The sequence below is a fragment of the Oncorhynchus mykiss genome, unplaced genomic scaffold (assembly GCF_013265735.2).
Source record: "Oncorhynchus mykiss isolate Arlee unplaced genomic scaffold, USDA_OmykA_1.1 un_scaffold_164, whole genome shotgun sequence".
Lineage (NCBI taxonomy): Eukaryota > Metazoa > Chordata > Actinopteri > Salmoniformes > Salmonidae > Oncorhynchus > Oncorhynchus mykiss.
The window spans coordinates 835,287-859,594 of NW_023493668.1; the positions used below are offsets into that span (position 1 = coordinate 835,287).

Here is a 24,308-nt window from a genome sequence, read left to right on the forward strand (position 1 = left end):
AGCTGACTAACCCTATCAGACTGACCAGGGTGAGGAGAGCAAACTAACCCAGACTAACCCTATCAGACTGACCAGGGTGAGGAGAGCAGACTAACCCTATCAGACTGACCAGGGTGAGGAGAGCAGCCTAACCCAGACTAACCCTATCAGACTGACCAGGGTGAGGAGAGCAGACTAACCCAGACTAACCCTATCAGACTGACCAGGGTGAGGAGAGCAGACTAACCCAGACTAACCCTATCAGAGTGACCAGGGTGAGGAGAGCAGACTAACCCATACTAACCCTATCAGACTGACCAGGGTGAGGAGAGCAGCCCCTCATGGTATTATCCAGGGTTAGGGGCTCCCAGGGCTCCAGTTGATCAGTAGTGTATCATAGTATTAATCATCTTAACCAAAGCCCCATATACTACCCACCATCATTTACAAAATAGCCTCCAACAGTCTACTCAACAAATTGGATGCAGTCTTATCACATTGCCATCCGTTTTGTCACCAAAGCCCCATATACTGCCCACCACTGCGACCTGTACGCTCTCTTTGGCTGGCCCTCACTTCATATTTGTCGCCAAACCCAATGGCTCCAGGTCATCTATAAGTCTCTGCTAGGTAAAGCCCCGCCTTATCTCAGCTCACTGGTCACCATAGCAGCACCCACCCATAGCACACGCTCCAGCAGGTATATCTCACTGGTCACCCCCAAAGCCAGCTTTCCTTCCAGTTCTCTGCTGCCAATGACTGGAACGAACTGCAAACATCACTGAAGCTGGAGACTCATATCTCCCTCACTAACTTTAAGCATCAGCTGTCAGAGCAGCTCACAAATCACTGCACATGTACATAGCCCATCTGTAAATAGCCCACCCAACTACCTCATCCCCATACTGTATGTATGTATTTATCTTGCTCCTTTGCACCCCAGTGTCTCTACTAGCTCATTCATCTTCGGACATCAATCACTCCAGTGTTTAATTGCCATATTGTAATTACTTCACCACTATGGCCTATGTATTGCCTTACCTCCCTTATTTTACCTCATTTGCACACCCTGTATATAGATGTTTTCTACTGTATTATTGACTGTATGTTTGTTTTACTCCATGTGTAACTCTGTATGTGTCGAACTGCATTGCTTTATCTTGGCCAGGTCGCAGTTGTAAATGAGAACTTGTTCTCAACTAGCCTACCTGGTTAAACAAAACACATAACATCTTCCTCTTCTAGACACCCCTCATGACATTGTCTGGTCACAACGAGGCGGTGTCGTCTGTCCTCTGGTTGGACAGTGAGGAGATCTGCAGTGCATCCTGGGACCACACCATCCGCCTCTGGGATGCCGAGACCGGAAGCGTGAAGACCACACTGGTGAGAGACTCTAACCCCAGACCACACTGGTGAGAGACTCTAACCCCAGACCACACTGGTGAGAGACTCTAACCCCAGACCACACTGGTGAGAGACTCTAACCCCAGACCACACTGGTGAGAGACTCTAACCCCAGACCACACTGGTGAGAGACTCTAACCCCAGACCACACTGGTGAGAGACTCTAACCCCAGACCACACTGGTGAGAGACTCTAACCCCAGACCACACTGGTGAGAGACTCTAACCCCAGACCACACTGGTGAGAGACTCTAACCCCAGACCACACTGGTGAGAGACTCTAACCCTAGACCACACTGGTAAGAGACTCTAACCCTAGACCACATTGGTGTGTCTCTAACCCTAGACCACGAGACTCTAACCCTAGACTACACTGGTGAGAGACTTTAACCCTAGACCACACTGGTGAGAGACTCTAACCCCAGAACACACTGGTGAGAGACTCTAACCCTAGACCACACTGGTGAGAGACTCTAATCCTAGATCACACTGGTGAGGCTCTAACCCTAGACCACGAGACTCTAACCCTAGACCACACTGGCGAGAGACTCTAACCCTAGACCACATTGGCGAGAGACTCTAACCCTAGACCACGAGACTCTAACCCCAGACCACACTGGCGAGAGACTCTAACCCTAGACCACACTGGTGAGAGACTCTAACCCTAGACCACGAGACTCTAACCCCAGACCACACTGGTGAGAGACTCTAACCCTAGACCACACTGGCGAGAGACTCTAACCCTAGACCACACTGGTGAGAGACTCTAACCCTAGACCACACTGGTGAGAGACTCTAACCCTAGACCACACTGGTGAGAGACTCTAACCCTAGACCACACTGGCGAGAGACTCTAACCCCAGACCACACTGGTGAGAGACTCTAACCCTAGACCACACTGGTGAGAGGCTCTAACCCTAGACCACGAGACTCTAACCCTAGACCACACTGGTGAGAGACTTTAACCCTAGACCACACTGGTGAGAGACTCTAACCCCAGACCACACTGGTGAGAGACTCTAACCCTAGACCACACTGGTGAGAGACTCTAACCCTAGACCACACTGGTGAGAGACTCTAACCCTAGACCACACTGGTGAGAGACTCTAACCCTAGACCACACTGGCGAGAGACTCTAACCCCAGACCACACTGGTGAGAGACTCTAACCCCAGACCACACTGGCGAGAGACTCTAACCCTAGACCACACTGGCGAGAGACTCTAACCCTAGACCACGAGACTCTAACCCTAGACCACACTGGTGAGAGACTCTAACCCCAGACCACACTGGCGAGAGACTCTAACCCCAGACCACACTGGTGAGAGACTCTAACCCTAGACCACACTGGTGAGAGACTCTAACCCCAGACCACATTGGTGAGAGACTCTAACCCTAGACCACACTGGCGAGAGACTCTAACCCCAGACCACACTGGTGAGGGACTCTAACCCTAGACCACACTGGTGAGAGACTCTAACCCTAGACCACACTGGTGAGAGACTCTAACCCTAGACCACACTGGCGAGAGACTCTAACCCTAGACCACACTGGTGAGAGACTCTAACCCTAGACCACACTGGTGAGAGACTCTAACCCTAGACCACACTGGTGAGAGACTCTAACCCTAGACCACACTGGTGAGAGACTCTAACCCCAGACCACACTGGTGAGAGACTCTAACCCTAGACCACACTGGTGAGAGGCTCTAACCCTAGACCACGAGACTCTAACCCTAGACCACACTGGTGAGAGACTTTAACCCTAGACCACACTGGTGAGAGACTCTAACCCTAGACCACACTGGTGAGAGACTCTAACCCTAGACCACACTGGTGAGAGACTCTAACCCTAGACCAAACTGGTGAGAGACTCTAACCCTAGACCACACTGGCGAGAGACTCTAACCCCAGACCACACTGGCGAGAGACTCTAACCCTAGACCACACTGGTGAGAGACTCTAACCCTAGACCACGAGACTCTAACCCTAGACCACACTGGTGAGAGACTTTAACCCTAGACCACACTGGCGAAAGACTCTAACCCCAGACCACACTGGCGAGAGACTCTAACCCCAGACCACACTGGTGAGACTCTAACCCTAGACCACACTGGTGAGAGACTCTAACCCTAGACCACACTGGTGAGAGACTCTAACCCTAGACCACACTGGTGAGAGACTCTAACCATAGACCACACTGGCGAGAGACTCTAACCCTAGACCACACTGGCGAGAGACTCTAACCCTAGACCACACTGGCGAGAGACTCTAACCCTAGACCACACTGGCGAGAGACTCTAACCCTAGACCACACTGGCGAGAGACTCTAACCCTAGACCACACTGGCGAGAGACTCTAACCCTAGACCACACTGGCGAGAGACTCTAACCCTAGACCACACTGGCGAGAGACTCTAACCCCAGACCACACTGGCGAGAGACTCTAACCCTAGACCACACTGGTGAGAGGCTCTAACCCTAGACCACGAGACTCTAACCCTAGACCACACTGGCGAGAGACTCTAACCCTAGACCACACTGGTGAGAGACTCTAACCCTAGACCACACTGGTGAGAGACTCTAACCCCAGACCACACTGGTGAGAGACTCTAACCCTAGACCACACTGGTGAGAGACTCTAACCCTAGACCACACTGGTGAGAGGCTCTAACCCTAGACCACGAGACTCTAACCCTAGACCACACTGGTGAGAGGCTCTAACCCTAGACCACGAGACTCTAACCCCAGACCACACTGGCGAGAGACTCTAACCCCAGACCACACTGGTGAGAGACTCTAACCCCAGACCACACTGGTGAGAGACTCTAACCCCAGACCACACTGGTGAGAGACTCTAACCCCAGACCACACTGGTGAGAGACTCTAACCCTAGACCACACTGGTGAGAGACTCTAACCCTAGACCACGAGACTCTAACCCCAGACCATACTGGTGAGAGAGACTAACCCTAGACCACACTGGTGAGAGACTCTAACCCTAGACCACACTGGTGAGGCTCTAACCCTAGACCACGAGACTCTAACCCTAGACCACACTGGTTATAGACTCTAGTCCTAGACCACACTGGTGAGGCTCTAACCCTAGACCACACTGGTGAGAGACTCTAACCCTAGACCACACTGGTGAGAGACTCTAACCCTAGACCACACTGGTGAGAGACTCTAACCCTAGACCACACTGGTGAGAGACTCTAACCCTAGACCACACTGGTGAGAGGCTCTAACCCCAGACCACACTGGTGAGAGGCTCTAACCCCAGACCACACTGGTGAGAGGCTCTAACCCCAGACCACACTGGTGAGAGGCTCTAACCCCAGACCACACTGGTGAGAGACTCTAACCCCAGACCACACTGGTGAGAGACTAACCCTAGACCACACCCCTCACAACCTCTTAGTTGATGACTGATTGGTTAATCTTCTCTTCGTATCTATAGACTGGCAGTAAGGTGTTTAACCACATCTCCTACTCTCCACTGTGTCGTCGCCTGGCCTCTGGCAGCACTGACAGACACGTCAGGCTGTGGGACCCTCGCTCTAAAGGTCACAACTAAATCTAACTTCATTTAAATATCTCTGTGCACTTCCCAATGTACATTACAACATCTCTCTTATGTGAGTGTATTTGTATTCATTATGGATCCCCATTAGTTCCTGCCAAGACAGCAGCTACTCCTCCTGGGGTTTATTATGGATCCCCATTAGTTCCTGTCAAGGCAGCAGCTACTCCTCTTGGGGTTTATTATGGATCCCCATTAGATCCTGTCAAGGCAGCAGCTACTCTTCCTGAGGTTTATTATGGATCCCCATTAGTTCCTGTCAAGGCAGCAGCTACTCTTCCTGGGGTTTATTATGGATCCCCATTAGTTCCTGCCAAGGCAGCAGCTACTCTTCCTGGGGTTTATTATGGATCCCCATTAGTTCCTGCCAAGACAGCAGCTACTCTTCCTGGGGTTTATTATGGATCCCCATTAGTTCCTGCCAAGGCAGCAGCTACTCTTCCTGGGGTTTATTATGGATCCCCATTAGTTCCTGCCAAGGCAGCAGCTACTCTTCCTGGGGTTTATTATGGATCCCCATTAGTTCCTGCCAAGGCAGCAGCTACTCTTCCTGGGGTTTATTATGGATCCCCATTAGTTCCTGCCAAGGCAGCAGCTACTCTTCCTGGGGTTTATTATGGATCCCCATTAGTTCCTGCCAAGGCAGCAGCTACTCTTCCTGGGGTCCAGCAACATTAAGGCAGTTTATACATTTTAAAATATTACTTGACATTACATTTCATAACACTTTTCACAATACATTAAGTGTGTTCCCTCAGACCACTACTCTACTACCACATATCTACAATACAGTTGTGGCCAAAAGTTTTGAGAATGACACAAATATTAATTTTCACAAAGTTTGCTGCCTCAGTGTCTTTAGATATTTTTGTCAGATGTTAGTATGGATTACTGAAGTATAATTACAAGCATTTCATAATTACATGAATTACATGATAATTACATGAAGTTGATGCAAAGAGTCAATATTTGCAGTGTTGACCCTTCTTTTTCAAGACCTCTGCAATCCGCCCTGGCATGATGTCAATTAACTTCTGGGCCACATCCTGACTGATGGCAGCCGATTCTTGCATAATCAATGCTTGGAGTTTGTCAGAAATTGTGGGTTTTTGTTTGTCTACCCGCCTCTTGAGGATTGACCACAAGGGTTTTGGGGATTCAGTTAATTTGCATGGCAAAGAGGGACTTAGCAATTCATCATACAACACCCATGTGTGTGTGTGTAGTGTGCATGTGTTATTGTGTGTTTGTTTCTCTTCACAGTCCCCGCTGTTCCATAAGGTGAATTAATCTGTTTGTGTGTGTGTTTGTGTAGACGGGTCGTTGGTGTTGCTGTCTCTTACCTCTCACAGCGGCTGGGTCACAGCGGTGAAGTGGGCTCCTTCCCATGAGCACCAACTGGTGTCTGGTTCCCTCGACAACCTGGTCAAACTCTGGGACACCAGGAGGTCTGTATGCTGTAGGGGTTAGAGGCTGGGGTGGTATGGGGTTAGAGGCTGGGGTGGTATGGGGTTAGAGGCTGGGGTGGTATGGGGTTAGAGGCTGGGGTGGTATGGGGTTAGAGGCTGGGGTGGTATGGGGTTAGAGGCTGGGGTGGTATGGGGTTAGAGGCTGGGGTGGTATGGGGTTAGAGGCTGGGGTGGTATGGGGTTAGAGGCTGGGGAGGTATGGGGTTAGAGGCTGGGGTGGTATGGGGGTTAGAGGCTGGGGTGGTATGGGGGTTAGAGGCTGGGGTGGTATGGGGGTTAGAGGCTGGGGTGGTATGGGGGTTAGAGGCTGGGGTGGTAGGGGGTTAGAGGCTGGGGTGGTAGGGGGTTAGAGGCTGGGGTGGTAGGGGGTTAGAGGCTGGGGTGGTAGGGGGTTAGAGGCTGGGGTGGTAGGGGGTTAGAGGCTGGGGTGGTAGGGGGTTAGAGGCTGGGGTGGTAGGGGGTTAGAGGCTGGGGTGGTATGGGGTTAGAGGCGGGGTGGTAGGGGGTTAGAGGCTGGGGTGGTAGGGGGTTAGAGGCTGGGGTGGTAGGGGGTTAGAGGCTGGGGTGGTAGGGGGTTAGAGGCTGGAGTGGTAGGGGGTTAGAGGCTGGAGTGGTAGGGGGTTAGAGGCTGGAGTGGTAGGGGGTTAGAGGCTGGGGTGGTATGGGTTAGAGGCTGGGGTGGTATGGGGTTAGAGGCTGGGGTGGTATGGGGGTTAGAGGCTGGGGTGGTATGGGGGTTAGAGGCTGGGGTGGTATGGGGGTTAGAGGCTGGGGTGGTATGGGGGTTAGAGGCTGGGGTGGTATGGGGGTTAGAGGCTGGGGTGGTATGGGGGTTAGAGGCTGGGGTGGTATGGGGGTTAGAGGCTGGGGTGGTATGGGGGTTAGAGGCTGGGGTGGTATGGGGGTTAGAGGCTGGGGTGGTATGGGGGTTAGAGGCTGGGGTGGTATGGGGGTTAGAGGCTGGGGTGGTATGGGGGTTAGAGGCTGGGGTGGTATGGGTTAGAGGCTGGGGTGGTAGGGGGTTAGAGGCCGGGTGGTGGGGAATCTAATGTTACAAAAGTGTGTTTTGTATTCCAGCTGCAAGACCCCTTTGTATGATGTGTCTGCCCATGAGGACAAGGTGCTCTGTGTGGACTGGACTGACAGCAGGGTGAGACACCAGCACACATCTAGCCTGTATTAACCTGGAGAGACAACACACATCTAGCCTGTATTAACCTGGAGAGACAACACACATCTAGCCTGTATTAACCTGGAGAGACAACACACATCTAGCCTGTATTAACCTGGAGAGACAACACACATCTAGCCTGTATTAATCTGGAGAGACAACACACATCTAGCCTGTATTAATCTGGAGAGACAACACACATCTAACACACTGACACATCAAGCCTGTATTAACCTGGAGAGACAACAACACACATCTAGCCTGGATTAACCTGGAGAGACAACAACACACATCTAGCCTGTATTAACCTGGAGAGACAACAACACACATCTAGCCTGTATTAACCTGGAGAGACAACAACACACATCTAGCCTGTATTAACCTGGAGAGACAACAACACACATCTAGCCTGTATTAATCTGGAGAGACAACACACATCTAGCCTGTATTAATCTGGAGAGACAACACACATCTAACACACTGACACATCTAGCCTGTATTAACCTGGAGAGACAACAACACACATCTAGCCTGTATTAACCTGGAGAGACAACACACATCTAGCCTGTATTAATCTGGAGAGACAACACACATCTAACACACTGATACATCTAGCCTGTATTAACCTGGAGAGACAACAACACACATCTAGCCTGGATTAACCTGGAGAGACAACAACACACATCTAGCCTGTATTAATCTGGAGAGACAACACACATCTAACACACTGACACATCTAGCCTGTATTAACCTGGAGAGACAACAACACACATCTAACACACTGACACATCTAGCCTGTATTCACCTGGAGAGACAACACACATCTAGCCTGGATTAACCTGGAGAGACAACACACATCTAGCCTGGATTAACCTGGAGAGACAACACACATCTAGCCTGGATTAACCTGGAGAGACAACAACACACATCTAGCCTGTATTAACCTGGAGAGACAACAACACACATCTAGCCTGTATTAACCTGGAGAGACAACAACACACATCTAGCCTGTATTAACCTGGAGAGACAACAACACACATCTAGCCTGTATTAACCTGGAGAGACAACACACATCTAGCCTGGATTAACCTGGAGAGACAACAACACACATCTAGCCTGTATTAACCTGGAGAGACAACAACACACATCTAGCCTGTATTAACCTGGAGAGACAACAACACACATCTAGCCTGTATTAACCTGGAGAGACAACACACATCTAGTCTGTATTAACCTGGAGAGACAACACACATCTAGCCTGTATTAATCTGGAGAGACAACAACACACATCTAACACACTGACACATCTAGCCTGTATTAACCTGGAGAGACAACACACATCTAGCCTGTATTAACCTGGATAGACAACACACATCTAGCCTGGATTAACCTGGAGAGACAACACACATCTAGCCTGTATTAACCTGGAGAGACAACAACACACATCTAGCCTGGATTAACCTGGAGAGACAACAACACACATCTAGCCTGGATTAACCTGGAGAGACAACAACACACATCTAGCCTGGATTAACCTCGAGAGACAACAACACACATCTAACACACTGACACATCTAGCCTGTATTAACCTGGAGAGACAACAACACACATCTAGCCTGGGTTAACCTGGAGAGACAACAACACACATCTAGCCTGGATTAACCTGGAGAGACAACAACACACATCTAGCCTGTATTCATCTGGAGAGACAACAACACACATCTAACACACTGACACATCTAGCCTGTATTAACCTGGAGAGACAACACACATCTAGCCTGTATTAACCTGGAGAGACAACACACATCTAGCCTGGATTAACCTGGAGAGACAACACACATCTAGCCTGTATTAACCTGGAGAGACAACACACATCTAGCCTGTATTAACCTGGAGAGACAACACACATCTAGCCTGGATTAACCTGGAGAGACAACACACATCTAGCCTGGATTAACCTGGAGAGAGAACACACATATAGCCTGGATTAACCTGAAGAGACAACACACATCTAGCCTGGATTAACCTGGAGAGACAACACACATCTAGCCTGGATTAACCTGGAGAGACAACACACATCTAGCCTGGATTAACCTGGAGAGACAACACACATCTAGCCTGGATTAACCTGGAGAGACAACACACATCTAGCCTGGATTAACCTGGAGAGACAACACACATCTAGCCTGGATTAACCTGGAGAGACAACACACATCTAGCCTGGATTAACCTGGAGAGACAACACACATCTAGCCTGGATTAACCTGGAGAGACAACACACATCTAGCCTGGATTAACCTGGAGAGACAACACACATCTAGCCTGGATTAACCTGGAGAGACAACACACATCTAGCCTGTATTCATCTGGAGAGACAACACACATCTAACACACTGACACATCTAGCCTGTATTAACCTGGAGAGACAACAACACACATCTAGCCTGGATTAACCTGGAGAGACAACAACACACATCTAGCCTGTATTAACCTGGAGACACAACACACATCTAGCCTGTATTAACCTGGAGAGACAACAACACACATCTAGCCTGTATTAACCTGGAGAGACAACAACACACATCTAGCCTGTATTAACCTGGAGACACAACACACATCTAGCCTGTATTAACCTGGAGAGACAACACACATCTAGCCTGTATTAACCTGGAGAGACAACAACACACATCTAGCCTGTATTAACCTGGAGAGACAACAACACACATCTAGCCTGTATTAACCTGGAGACACAACACACATCTAGCCTGTATTAACCTGGAGAGACAGCACACATCTAGCCTGTATTCTGTTCAACGTTTTGTGTTCCCTCTGTCTCTTCCTCTTGCAGTTGATGTTGAGTGGAGGAGCTGACAACAAGCTGTACACATACAGATACACAGCCTGCGAGACAGACGCTGGAGCGTAGACGAGACAGACTGGAGACAGACATAGCACCTGTTTTTATTTCTCTGATGTATTGCCTGTTGATTAAAGTCTTTCCTGATGTAGATATGTGTATTTATGAACTGCCACAGTTGTGTCGATGGAGGCTGTTCTTCATGATATAAGGTTGCCAAGGTGACATACTGTTTTTGAAGATACAGCTCGTCTCCATTTTAATACTGTGTATGTATGTAGCCACATCGTTTCCAGATTAAACTACTGTGTTGAGAACCATCAGTGGCAGGTCTCTATACTGCCCTCTCTTGGGACAGATTAATAGATCATAATAGATCATAATGTGCCATTATAATTCCCACTGTCGTTGTTAATCAGAATGCCTGTCTACATCCATGATATACCAGTGTTTTAAATACAATAACTACCCAGTCATCAGTTTTTCAGATTAAAGATCTTTCTATTTTCCTGCAGCAGCTTTTAATTAGGGTTGTATTCTTGAAGATGTCTGTTTTGCTTTGTGGTGCCCTGCAAACATAACATATTTCTCCTGCACCTCCTTGAGGATGGGGTTAGTGTCCTTCGGGACGTTTTAAAATCAAATTTTCCTCCAACTGGTTTGACCTGTGATGTTGAGACGTCTCCGCAGCGACAGGACGGAGGGAACAGACACGTTGCATATCCTGTTTCTGTGCGTCAGTTCAGTTGGTGCTGCTAACGTGACCTGGATACTCTGACTGCTGGACAACATGACTTCCTGACAGCTTCGTTCAAACGGTAAAGACACAGCAATGTGATGATGCAAGACGTGTTGCGTTTATATATAGGCAACGTATCCGCAGACCAAGTCATCTGGACTAGTTAACGTTACATTGGGTACAACTAGCAGGTTATACTGATGTAGGTTAGGAGCAAATTAGCTGCGCGTCCTGGAAAACGTCGCAAACATTTAACGAGTTGCAACAGGAACCAGCAACATTTTTCTTCCTGAACACAAAGGTTGAGAAGACAGCAGGTTTGTGGTGAGATAACGGCATTGATCTCGCTTGACCTGTGCAGCTACAGGTAGCTGGCTCGACATACATTATCAATAGCAGCTGGCTGCCTCATTATGGTTAACCTGCTGGCGACGACAGGTGTCGAGCCCTGTTCTTAGTGCAGGAACACCAGGATGCATACAAGGAGTATACAGACAATGAGGACATATACTAGGGGGGTCCAACACATGACAGATTATACGAAGACCTTAAAAGATACACACGTATTGATTTGAACAGCTTTCTTATTGGAAGAATGTAGAATGTTCTTAATGTACTGCTTGACCTCCTCATGGAAGAGTGGGGTTTTTTATTAGTGAATTTACATCACATGTCGAGATACATTTATAATACTCAAAGTTTTATGGTACGTATTGCTTTTTTTGTTTTTACACTACTGATAATTTCAAAATAATATTTAAATTCTATCTTTAACAATGTGAAGAGGGTTTTGTTCCCCCCTGTCGACCTCATTTCATGGATAAAGATTCTTCCATAAAAATAAACAAATGAAAGTTACACCGGGGGTCGATATCATTTGGGTCAAAATAAATCATATCCGAGTCTTTCAAATGAACATTAATAGTATTTTATTTATTTAATCAAATCTTCTAACTCACTCCAAAATCTTCTGACATTAGAACAGTCCCAAAATAAATGTTCAGGAGTCTCTGGGTCACAACCACAAAATACACATTAGTTATCAATAGCTATTTTAAATCTGTGTATATATAAAGGTCTTTACAGGGTAGATTCTATGAATGAGTTTGTATGACACTTCTTTCACCTTATTAGATATACAATATTTACCAGATAACAACGAAACGTTGTTCCAGTTGACTTGTCCTAGGGCTGCATTCCAGTACATTCTAGCAGAGGGAATAGTAACATCTTGACATGGTTTTCATATATACATGTTATTACATTTATAGTTTATAAAATGTAAATTCCTTCTAGCTGTATTGAGGCTATAAAATCCTCAACAGTTGCACTTGGGAGTATTGTTATGTTCTCCTAACAGAAGAATAGCACCTTTAGGGACAGCTCTAACAACACCTTTAGGGACAGCTCTAACAACACCTTTAGGGACAGCTCTAACAACACCTTTAGGGACAGCTCTAACAACACCTTTAGGGACAGCTCTAACAACACCTTTAGGGACAGCTCTAACAACACCTTTAGGGACAGCTCTAACAACACCTTTAGGGACAGCTCTAACAACACCTTTAGGGACAGCTCTAACAACACCTTTAGGGACAGCTCTAACAACACCTTTAGGGACAGCTCTAACAACACCTTTAGGGACAGCTCTAACAACACCTTTAGGGACAGCTCTAACAACACCTTTAGGGACAGCTCTAACAACACCTTTAGGGACAGCTCTAACAACACCTTTAGGGACAGCTCTAACAACACCTTTAGGGACAGCTCTCACAACACCTTTAGGGACAGCTCTAACAACACCTTTAGGGACAGCTCTAACAACACCTTTAGGGACAGCTCTAACAACACCTTTAGGGACAGCTCTAACAACACCTTTAGAGACAGCTCTAACAACACCTTTAGGGACAGCTCTAACAACACCTTTAGGGACAGCTCTAACAACACCTTTAGGGACAGCTCTAACAACACCTTTAGGGACAGCTCTAGCAACACCTTTAGGGACAGCTCTAACAACACCTTTAGGGACAGCTCTAACAACACCTTTAGAGACAGCTCTAGCAACACCTTTAGGGACAGCTCTAACAACACCTTTAGGGACAGCTCTAACAACACCTTTAGGGACAGCTCTAACAACACCTTTAGGGACAGCTCTAACAACACCTTTAGGGACAGCTCTAACAACACCTTTAGGGACAGCTCTAACAACACCTTTAGGGACAGCTCTAACAACACCTTTAGGGACAGCTCTAACAACACCTTTAGGGACAGCTCTAACAACACCTTTAGGGACAGCTCTAACAACTATTTGATACTCCTCAGGAGTGAATGTAACATTGTGTGTTCTCATGAATTCTGCATAATCATATAGATATTATTCAATAATTATAATTCGATAATCATATAGTTGTCCATCATTATTCAATAATGGTATAACCCAGATAATGCTGTTGCCAAACCAGTTCTTGAAAAACAAAGACTTGTTTTTGTATTTTATGTCTTTATTCTTCCAGATTGTATGTTTGTGGGGGGAAATTATGTTTGTACATGAGGTTCCAAGTTAGAAGTACTTGTTTATGAAAGTTAGCAAGCTTGATAGTGTTTTTACCCACATCAAAGTTGCATTTGAGTAAGACTTCTAGACCACCAATCTGTTGGAATATTACATTAGGGATTATATTCCAAATGCAATCCTTATTTCTTAAGTAGTTCTGTATCCATTTAACCATAAATATTATATTAGAGGTTTTAAAATCCAGAGCATTCAACCCTCCCTCACCCTGGGTGCTACATATTACCGCTTTTCTTAAATAATGAGCTTTATTCCTCCATATGAAGTTAAATAATTTAGTATCAACCATTTTAGTTACTGACAGAGGAACATCCAAGGCAGGGGAGGTATAAACTCATCTGGACCTTCAGATTGATAAAAGTTCACATCCAGATGAAGAAAGATCTCTTAATAACCAGGAGTTAAATCTCTGTCCAATTTCCTCAACAATAGGAGAGACATTTAAGTTGGCCCTTTTCTTTCTGATCTTTGCTAACTTTAATACCAAAATATGTGATCCCGTCTTTTACAGGGATATTACGTACTGAGTTTAAGTCACATCTTTCACAGGGATATTACATACTGAGTTTAAGTCACATCTTTTCAACTAAAAAAATGTACATTTCCTAATATTCAGAGATAAACCAGATGCATGTGAGAAGGTAGGCCTGACCACCGACAAAACAATGAGACAGCCTATAGGGAGGAGGTTAGAGACCTGGCAGTGTGTTGCCAGGACAACAAACTCTCAATGTGAGCAAGACAAAGGAGCTGATTGTGGACTACAGGAAAAGGCCCCCATTAACATCAACGGGGCTGTAGTGGAGCAGCCCACTCCTGAGGAGTATCAAATAGTTGTTAGAGCTGTCCCTAAAGGTGCTATTCTTCTGAGAGAGCTTCAAGTTACTTGGTGTCCACATCACCAACAAACTATCATGGTCCAAACACACAAAGACAGTTGTGAAGAGGGCACGACAACACCTTTCCCCCTCAGGAGACTGAAAAGATTTGGCATGGGTCTCCAGATCCTCAAAAAGTCCAACAGCTGCACCATCGAGAGCATTCTGACCGGTTGCCTCACCGCCTGGTATGGCAGCTGCTCAGCATCTGACCGTAAGGCGCTATAGAGGGTAGTGCTTACGGCCCAGTACATCACTGGGGCCAAGCTTCCTGCCATCCAGGACCTATATAGTAGGTGGTGTCAGAGGAAGGCCCTAAAAAGACTCCAGTCACCCAAGTCATAGACTGTTTTCTCTGCTACCGCACTGCAAGCAGTACCGCACTGCAAGTCTAGGATCAAAAGGCTCTTTAACAGCTTCTACCCCCAAGCCATAAGACTGCTTAACAATTAATCAAATACCAAGACTATATACATTGGCCGACCCCCCCCCCCCCCCCCCCCCCCCCCACACTCACACTGTTGCTACTCGCTGTTTATTATCTATGCATCGTCACTTCACCCCCACCTACATGTACAAATGACCCTGACAAAACTGTAACCCCTCACATTGACTCTGTATCGGTACCCCCTGTATATAGCCTCCACATTGACTCTGTACCGGTACCCCCTGTATATAGCCTCCACATTGACTCTGTACCGTAATACCCTGTATATAGCCTCCACATTGACTCTGTACCGGTACCCCCTGTATATAGCCTCCACATTGACTCTGTACCGGTACCCCCTGTATATAGCCTCCACATTGACTCTGTACCGGTACCCCCTGTATATAGCCTCCACATTGACTCTGTACCGTAATACCCTGTATATAGCCTCCACATTGACTCTGTACCGGTACCCCCTGTATATAGCCTCCACATTTACTCTGTACCGGTACCCCCTGTATATAGCCTCCACATTGACTCTGTACCGGTACCCCATGTAAATAGCCTCCACATTGACTCTGTACCGGTACCCCCTGTATATAGCCTCCACATTGACTCTGTACCGGTACCCCCTGTATATAGCATCCACACTGACTCTGTACCGGTACCCCCTGTATATAGCCTCCACATTGACTCTGTACCGGTATCCCCTGTATATAGCCTCCACATTGACTCTGTACCGGTACCCCCTGTATATAGCCTCCACATTGACTCTGTACCGGTACCCCCTGTATATAGCCTCCACATTGACTCTGTACCGGTACCCCCTGTATATAGCCTCCACATTGACTCTGTACCGGTACCCCCTGTATATAGCCTCCACATTGACTCTGTACCGGTACCCCCTGTATATAGCCTCCACATTGACTCTGTACCGGTACCCCCTGTATATAGCCTCCACATTGACTCTGTACTGTTACCCCCTGTATATAGCCTCCACATTGACTCTGTACAGGTACCCCCTGTATATAGCCTCCACATTGACTCTGTACCGGTACCCCCTGTATATAGCCTCCACATTGACTCTGTAACGGTACCCCCTGTATATAGCCTCCACATTGACTCTGTACCGGTACCCCCTGTATATAGCCTCCACATTGACTCTGTACCGTAACACCCTGCATATAGCCTCCACATTGACTCTGTACCGGTACCCCCTGTATATAGCCTCCACATTGACTCTGTACCGTAACACACTGTATATAGCCTCCACATTGACTCTATACCGGTACCCCCTGTTTATAGCTTCCACATTGACTCTGTACCGGTACCCCCTGTATATAGCCTCCACATTGACTCTGTACCGGTACCCCCTGTATATAGCCTCCACATTGACTCTGTACCGGTACCCCCTGCATATAGCCTCCACATTAACTCTGTACTGGTACCCCCTGTATATCGCCTCCACATTGACTCTGTACTCCCTGTATATAACCTCCACATTGACTCTGTACCGGTACCCCCTGTTTATAGCTTCCACATTGACTCTGTACTGTTACCCCCTGTATATAGCCTCCACATTGACTCTGTACCGGTACCCCCTGTATATAGCCTCCACATTGACTCTGTACCGGTACCCCCTGTATATAGCCTCCACATTGACTCTGTACCAGTACCCCCTGTATATAGCCTCCACATTTACTCTGTACCGGTACCCCCTGTATATAGCCTCCACATTGACTCTGTACCGGTACCCCATGTATATAGCCTCCACATTGACTCTGTACCGGTACCCCCTGTATATAGCCTCCACATTGACTCTGTACCGGTACCCCCTGTATATAGCATCCACACTGACTCTGTACCGGTACCCCCTGTATATAGCCTCCACATTGACTCTGTACCGGTATCCCCTGTATATAGCCTCCACATTGACTCTGTACCGGTACCCCCTGTATATAGCCTCCACATTGACTCTGTACCGGTACCCCCTGTATATAGCCTCCACATTGACTCTGTACCGGTACCCCCTGTATATAGCCTCCACATTGACTCTGTACCGGTACCCCCTGTATATAGCCTCCACATTGACTCTGTACCGGTACCCCCTGTATATAGCCTCCACATTGACTCTGTACCGGTACCCCCTGTATATAGCCTCCACATTGACTCTGTACTGTTACCCCCTGTATATAGCCTCCACATTGACTCTGTACAGGTACCCCCTGTATATAGCCTCCACATTGACTCTGTACCGGTACCCCCTGTATATAGCCTCCACATTGACTCTGTAACGGTACCCCCTGTATATAGCCTCCACATTGACTCTGTACCGGTACCCCCTGTATATAGCCTCCACATTGACTCTGTACCGTAACACCCTGCATATAGCCTCCACATTGACTCTGTACCGGTACCCCCTGTATATAGCCTCCACATTGACTCTGTACCGTAACACACTGTATATAGCCTCCACATTGACTCTATACCGGTACCCCCTGTTTATAGCTTCCACATTGACTCTGTACCGGTACCCCCTGTATATAGCCTCCACATTGACTCTGTACCGGTACCCCCTGTATATAGCCTCCACATTGACTCTGTACCGGTACCCCCTGCATATAGCCTCCACATTAACTCTGTACTGGTACCCCCTGTATATCGCCTCCACATTGACTCTGGACTCCCTGTATATAACCTCCACATTGACTCTGTACCGGTACCCCCTGTTTATAGCTTCCACATTGACTCTGTACTGTTACCCCCTGTATATAGCCTCCACATTGACTCTGTACCGGTACCCCCTGTATATAGCCTCCACATTGACTCTGTACCGGTACCCCCTGTATATAGCCTCCACATTGACTCTGTACCAGTACCCCCTGTATATAGCCTCTACATTGACTCTGTACCGTAACACCCTGCATATAGCCTCCACATTGACTCTGTACCGGTACCCCCTGTATATAGCCTCCACATTGACTCTGTACCGTAACACCCTGTATATAGCCTACACATTGACTTTATACCGGTACCCCCCGTTTATAGCTTCCACATTGACTCTGTACCGGTACCCCCTGTATATAGCCTCCACATTGACTCTGTACTGGTACCCCCTGTATATCGCCTCCACATTGACTCTGTACCCCCTGTATATAGCCTCCACGTTGACTCTGTACCGGTACCCCCTGTATATAGCCTCCACATTGACTCTGTACCGGTACCCCCTGTATATAGCCTCCACATTGACTCTGTACCGGTACCCCCTGTATATAGCCTCCACATTGACTCTGTACTGGTACCCTCTGTATATAGCCTCCACATTGACTCTGTACTGTTACCCCCTGTATATAGCCTCCACATTGACTCTGTACAGGTACCCCCTGTATATAGCCTCCACATTGACTCTGTACCGGTACCCCCTGTATATAGCCTCCACATTGACTCTGTACCGGTACCCCCTGTATATAGCCTCCACATTGACTCTGTACCGGTACCCCCTGTATATAGCCTCCACATTGACTCTGTACCGGTACCCCCTGTATATAGCCTCCACATTGACTCTGTACCGGTACCCCCTGTATATAGCCTCCACATTGACTCTGTACCGGTACCCCCTGTATATAGCCTCCACATTGACTCTGTACCGGTACCCCCTGTATATAGCCTCCACATTGACTCTGTACCGGTACCCCCTGTATATAGCCTCCACATTGACTCTGTACCGGTACCCCCTGTGTATAGCCTACACATTGACTCTGTACCAGTACCCCCTGTATATAACTTCCACATTGACTCTGTACCGGTACCCCCTGTATATAGCCTCCGCATTAACCCCGTACCCCCTGTATATAGCCTCCACATTGACTCGGTACCGTAATACCCTGTATATAGCCTTCACATTGACTCTGTACCGGTACACCCTGTATATAGCCTCCACAGTGACTCTGTACCGGTACCCCCTGTGTATAGCCTCCACATTGACTCTGTACCGGTACCCCCTGTATATAGCCTCCACATTGACTCTGTACCGGTACCCCCTGTATATAGCCTCCACATTGACTCTGTACCGGTACCCCCTGTATATAGCCTCCACATTGACTCTGTACTGTTACCCCCTGTATATAGCCTCCACATTGACTCTGTACAGGTACCCGCTGTATATAGCCTCCTCATTGACTCTGTACCGGTACCCCCTGTATATAGCCTCCACATTGACTCTGTACCGGTACCCCCTGTATATAGCCTCCACATTGACTCTGTACCGGTACCCCCTGTATATAGCCTCCACATTGACTCTGTACCGTAACACCCTGCATATAGCCTCCACATTGACTCTGTACCGGTACCCCCTGTATATAGCCTCCACATTGACTCTGTACCGTAACACACTGTATATAGCCTCCACATTGACTCTATACCGGTACCCCCTGTTTATAGCTTCCACATTGACTCTGTACCGGTACCCCCTGTATATAGCCTCCACATTGACTCTGTACCGGTACCCCCTGTATATAGCCTCCACATTGACTCTGTACCGGTACCCCCTGCATATAGCCTCCACATTAACTCTGTACTGGTACCCCCTGTATATCGCCTCCACATTGACTCTGTACTCCCTGTATATAACCTCCACATTGACTCTGTACCGGTACCCCCTGTTTATAGCTTCCACATTGACTCTGTACTGTTACCCCCTGTATATAGCCTCCACATTGACTCTGTACCGGTACCCCCTGTATATAGCCTCCACATTGACTCTGTACCGGTACCCCCTGTATATAGCCTCCACATTGACTCTGTACCAGTACCCCCTGTATATAGCCTCCACGTTGACTCTGTACCGGTACCCCCTGTATATAGCCTCCACATTGACTCTGTACTGTTACCCCCTGTATATAGCCTCCACATTGACTCTGTACCGTAACACCCTGTATATAGCCTCCACATTGACTCTGTACCGGTACCCCCTGTATATAGCCTCCACATTGACTCTGTACCGGTACCCCCTGTATATAGCCTCCACATTGACTCTGTACTGGTACCCTCTGTATATAGCCTCCACATTGACTCTGTACTGTTACCCCCTGTATATAGCCTCCACATTGACTCTGTACAGGTACCCCCTGTATATAGCCTCCACATTGACTCTGTACCGGTACCCCCTGTATATAGCCTCCACATTGACTCTGTACCGGTACCCCCTGTATATAGCCTCCACATTGACTCTGTACCGGTACCCCCTGTATATAGCCTCCACATTGAGTCTGTACCGGTACCCCCTGTATATAGCCTCCACATTGACTCTGTACCGGTACCCCCTGTATATAGCCTCCACATTGACTCTGTACCGGTACCCCCTGTATATAGCCTCCACATTGACTCTGTACCGGTACCCCCTGTATATAGCCTCCACATTGACTCTGTACCGGTACCCCCTGTATATAGCCTCCACATTGACTCTGTACCGGTACCCCCTGTGTATAGCCTACACATTGACTCTGTACCAGTACCCCCTGTATATAACTTCCACATTGACTCTGTACCGGTACCCCCTGTATATAGCCTCCGCATTAACCCCGTACCCCCTGTATATAGCCTCCACATTGACTCGGTACCGTAATACCCTGTATATAGCCTTCACATTGACTCTGTACCGGTACACCCTGTATATAGCCTCCACAGTGACTCTGTACCGGTACCCCCTGTGTATAGCCTCCACATTGACTCTGTACCAGTACCCCCTGTATATAGCCTCCACATTGACTCTGTACCGGTACCCCCTGTATATAGCCTCCACATTGACTCTGTACCGGTACCCCCTGTATATAACCTCCACATTGACTCTGTACCGGTACCCCCTGTTTATAGCTTCCACATTGACTCTGTACCGGTACCCCCTGTATATAGCCTCCACATTGACTCTGTACTGTTACCCCCTGTATATAGCCTCCACATTGACTCTGTACCGGTACCCCCTGTATATAGCCTCCACATTGACTCTGTACCGGTACCCCCTGTATATAGCCTCCACATTGACTCTGTACCGGTACCCCCTGTATATAGCCTCCACATTGACTCTGTACTGGTACCCTCTGTATATAGCCTCCACATTGACTCTGTACTGTTACCCCCTGTATATAGCCTCCACATTGACTCTGTACAGGTACCCCCTGTATATAGCCTCCACATTGACTCTGTACCGGTACCCCCTGTATATAGCCTCCACATTGACTCTGTACCGGTACCCCCTGTATATAGCCTCCACATTGACTCTGTACCGGTACCCCCTGTATATAGCCTCCACATTGACTCTGTACCGGTACCCCCTGTATATAGCCTCCACATTGACTCTGTACCGGTACCCCCTGTATATAGCCTCCACATTGACTCTGTACCGGTACCCCCTGTATATAGCCTCCACATTGACTCTGTACCGGTACCCCCTGTATATAGCCTCCACATTGACTCTGTACCGGTACCCCCTGTATATAGCCTCCACATTGACTCTGTACCGGTACCCCCTGTGTATAGCCTACACATTGACTCTGTACCAGTACCCCCTGTATATAACTTCCACATTGACTCTGTACCGGTACCCCCTGTATATAGCCTCCGCATTAACCCCGTACCCCCTGTATATAGCCTCCACATTGACTCGGTACCGTAATACCCTGTATATAGCCTTCACATTGACTCTGTACCGGTACACCCTGTATATAGCCTCCACATTGACTCTGTACCGGTACCCCCTGTGTATAGCCTCCACATTGACTCTGTACCAGTACCCCCTGTATATAGCCTCCACATTGACTCTGTACCGGTACCCCCTGTATATAGCCTCCACATTGACTCTGTACCGGTACCCCCTGTATATAACCTCCACATTGACTCTGTACCGTTACCCCCTGTTTATAGCTTCCACATTGACTCTGTACCGGTACCCCCTGTATATAGCCTCCACATTGACTCTGTACTGTTACCCCCTGTATATAGCCTCCACATTGACTCTGTACCGGTACCCCCTGTATATAGCCTCCACATTGACTCTGTACCGGTACCCCCTGTATATAGCCTCCACATTGACTCTGTACCGGTACCCCCTGTATATAGCCTCCACATTGACTCTGTACCGGTACCCCCTGTATATAACCTCCACATTGACTCTGTACCGGTACCCCCTGTTTATAGCTTCCACATTGACTCTGTACCGGTACCCCCTGTATATAGCCTCCACATTGACTCTGTACTGTTACCCCCTGTATATAGCCTCCACATTGACTCTGTACCGGTACCCCCTGTATATAGCCTCCACATTGACTCTGTACCGGTACCCCCTGTATATAGCCTCCACATTGACTCTGTACCGGTACCCCCTGTATATAGCCTCCACATTGACTCTGTACCGGTACCCCCTGTATATAGCCTCCACATTGACTCGGTACCTTGATGACCTTCCCTTTAAATACACCTCTTAACTGCTACACCTGCAGAGTGGTTGTTGCCATATGATAACCAGATGCCATTACCCCATAGATCAGAGTAACAAGTATGAGTTTCTTGTAGAAAGTAACTGTCTGCTTCAAACCGTTTGCAGTACAGGAAAATAGCCTTATGTTTGACTAAATCATCATGATTGTTGTCCTCAGTCTCTTGTCTTGATCGTTGAGTCAAACGATGGACGATGTCCACATTTTCCTGAAGTTTGGCTTTTGATTTGGGAATGTCAGCTCCACAGATGTCAACAACTCTGGAATGACAGCTCCACAGATGTCAACAACTCTGGAATGACAGCTCCACAGATGTCAACAACTCTGGAATGACAGCTCCACAGATGTCAACAACTCTGGAATGTCAGCTCCACAGATGTCAACAACTCTGGAATGTCAGCTCCACAGATGTCAACAACTCTGTATTTGATGTCCTCACCCGCCTACTCTGGAATTCCATGGAGCCTCAGGTTCCACCTGCGCTGGTATCTCTCCGCCTCATTCACCTTCTTTTCATTTTCCTGGCAGATAACTTCCACCTTCTTCATGTCACTTTTTAGGTTTTTCACGTCTCCAGAGGTAAAGTCAACAGATTTTGGGGTCGCAGGTAGCTTAGTGGTTGGAGCTTTGGGCCAGTAACCAAAAGGTTGCTAGATCTAATCCCCGAGCTGACAAGGTAAAAATCTGTTGTTCTGCCCCTGAACAAGGCAGTTAACCCACTGTTCATAGGCCGTCATTGTAAATAAGAATTTGTTCTTAACTGACTTGCCTAGTTAAATAAAGGTAAAATATAAATATATACTTTTTCATGGTATTCGTCCTAACCATGTCCTCCAAGCCATCTGCCTTTTCATCTGTCTTTGCTGTCAAAAGCATCCCAATGTTGTTTTGCATCTCAAGAAGTGGCATACCCTCTTGGGTGTCGGAGTCGTAAGGTAACGACCTGAACCGGGGACTGGAAGGGCGCAAGTTGTCAGCATTGTTGCCCGTGCACTTCACATTTCAAAAGAGGAGTACCCAAGACCATCTGTTAATTATCCATCTGATGTCCATTTTTTTCCCCTTTGGTTCTGGTCGCGGAAGTTTCCATGTAAGACAAGCTAGTTTTTGAGCTAGCTAGCTGATCTGGCTATCTAGTGTCGTCGCTAACTTAAGAGTTTTAGAGGTTAATAACTTGCAGAAAGTAATCAATTACTTTGGTTATGTTGATGTTTAACTACGAGAGAAAGAGACCAAATCAAGACGCTGGACAGAGTGGAATCAAGTATAGCAAAAAGGCAGTTTATTAAAGTCAAAGATATCTTGTCCTTGAGCGTGCACGGACCTATTCATATAGCTCAGATAGAGTTAGCTGAAAAGGCTGCTTAGCCAGAGTTTACAGCAGAATGTATACACAGAATAATGTAGGTGGAGTCTCGTCGTGTTGGTCTTCTGACTGGTCCTGAAGAGTTGGAGGCGGGCCTGCTCTAGCCAGAGCAGGAGCCCCATTGGTGCACAGCAGAGTCCTCTGCTCTTGGCACCCGACCAGTAGAGGGGGGTGGAGTGTGAGTGTGCAGTGCTCATGAAATGTTTGTGTGTCAAGGAAGCGTGAGATAGGGGGACTGGCAGTGTCTGCTTTAGGCTCAGGGGTTTCCTGTCTTTGCAGGAGTGCATGCAAGGGTCAATGTCAGTGAAATAGTTTGGCACTCTAAGCTCGTTAGTGTTGCAGGATGTTCTTTGTAGTTTACAGGGGAGTGTATTT

At 47.7% G+C, this 24,308-nt stretch overlaps 2 protein-coding genes across 8 annotated transcripts in view; both read left to right on the forward strand.

Moving 5' to 3' along the window:
- The window catches only part of wdr12 (WD repeat domain 12), a 32,021-nt gene extending 21,084 nt beyond the window's left edge, over positions 1 to 10,937 (forward strand). Inside the window, exons 9-13 of the mRNA XM_036972470.1 lie at positions 1,225 to 1,365; positions 4,842 to 4,947; positions 6,280 to 6,412; positions 7,511 to 7,583; positions 10,453 to 10,937. Coding sequence (XP_036828365.1) covers positions 1,225 to 1,365; positions 4,842 to 4,947; positions 6,280 to 6,412; positions 7,511 to 7,583; positions 10,453 to 10,530 — 531 coding nt within the window. The 3' untranslated portion in view covers positions 10,531 to 10,937. The remainder of the gene's footprint in view (positions 1 to 1,224; positions 1,366 to 4,841; positions 4,948 to 6,279; positions 6,413 to 7,510; positions 7,584 to 10,452) is intronic.
- Positions 10,938 to 11,123: 186 nt separating this feature from the next.
- Positions 11,124 to 24,308, forward strand: part of LOC110514570 (islet cell autoantigen 1-like protein) — a 64,252-nt gene continuing 51,067 nt past the window's right edge. For 3 of the 7 annotated variants that reach the window (XM_036972461.1, XM_036972467.1, XM_036972468.1), the window contains exon 1: positions 11,125 to 11,279. The gene's annotated coding sequence lies outside the window, so the exon portion shown is untranslated. The other 4 variants (XM_036972462.1, XM_036972464.1, XM_036972465.1 and 1 more) reach the window with 4 other exon arrangements.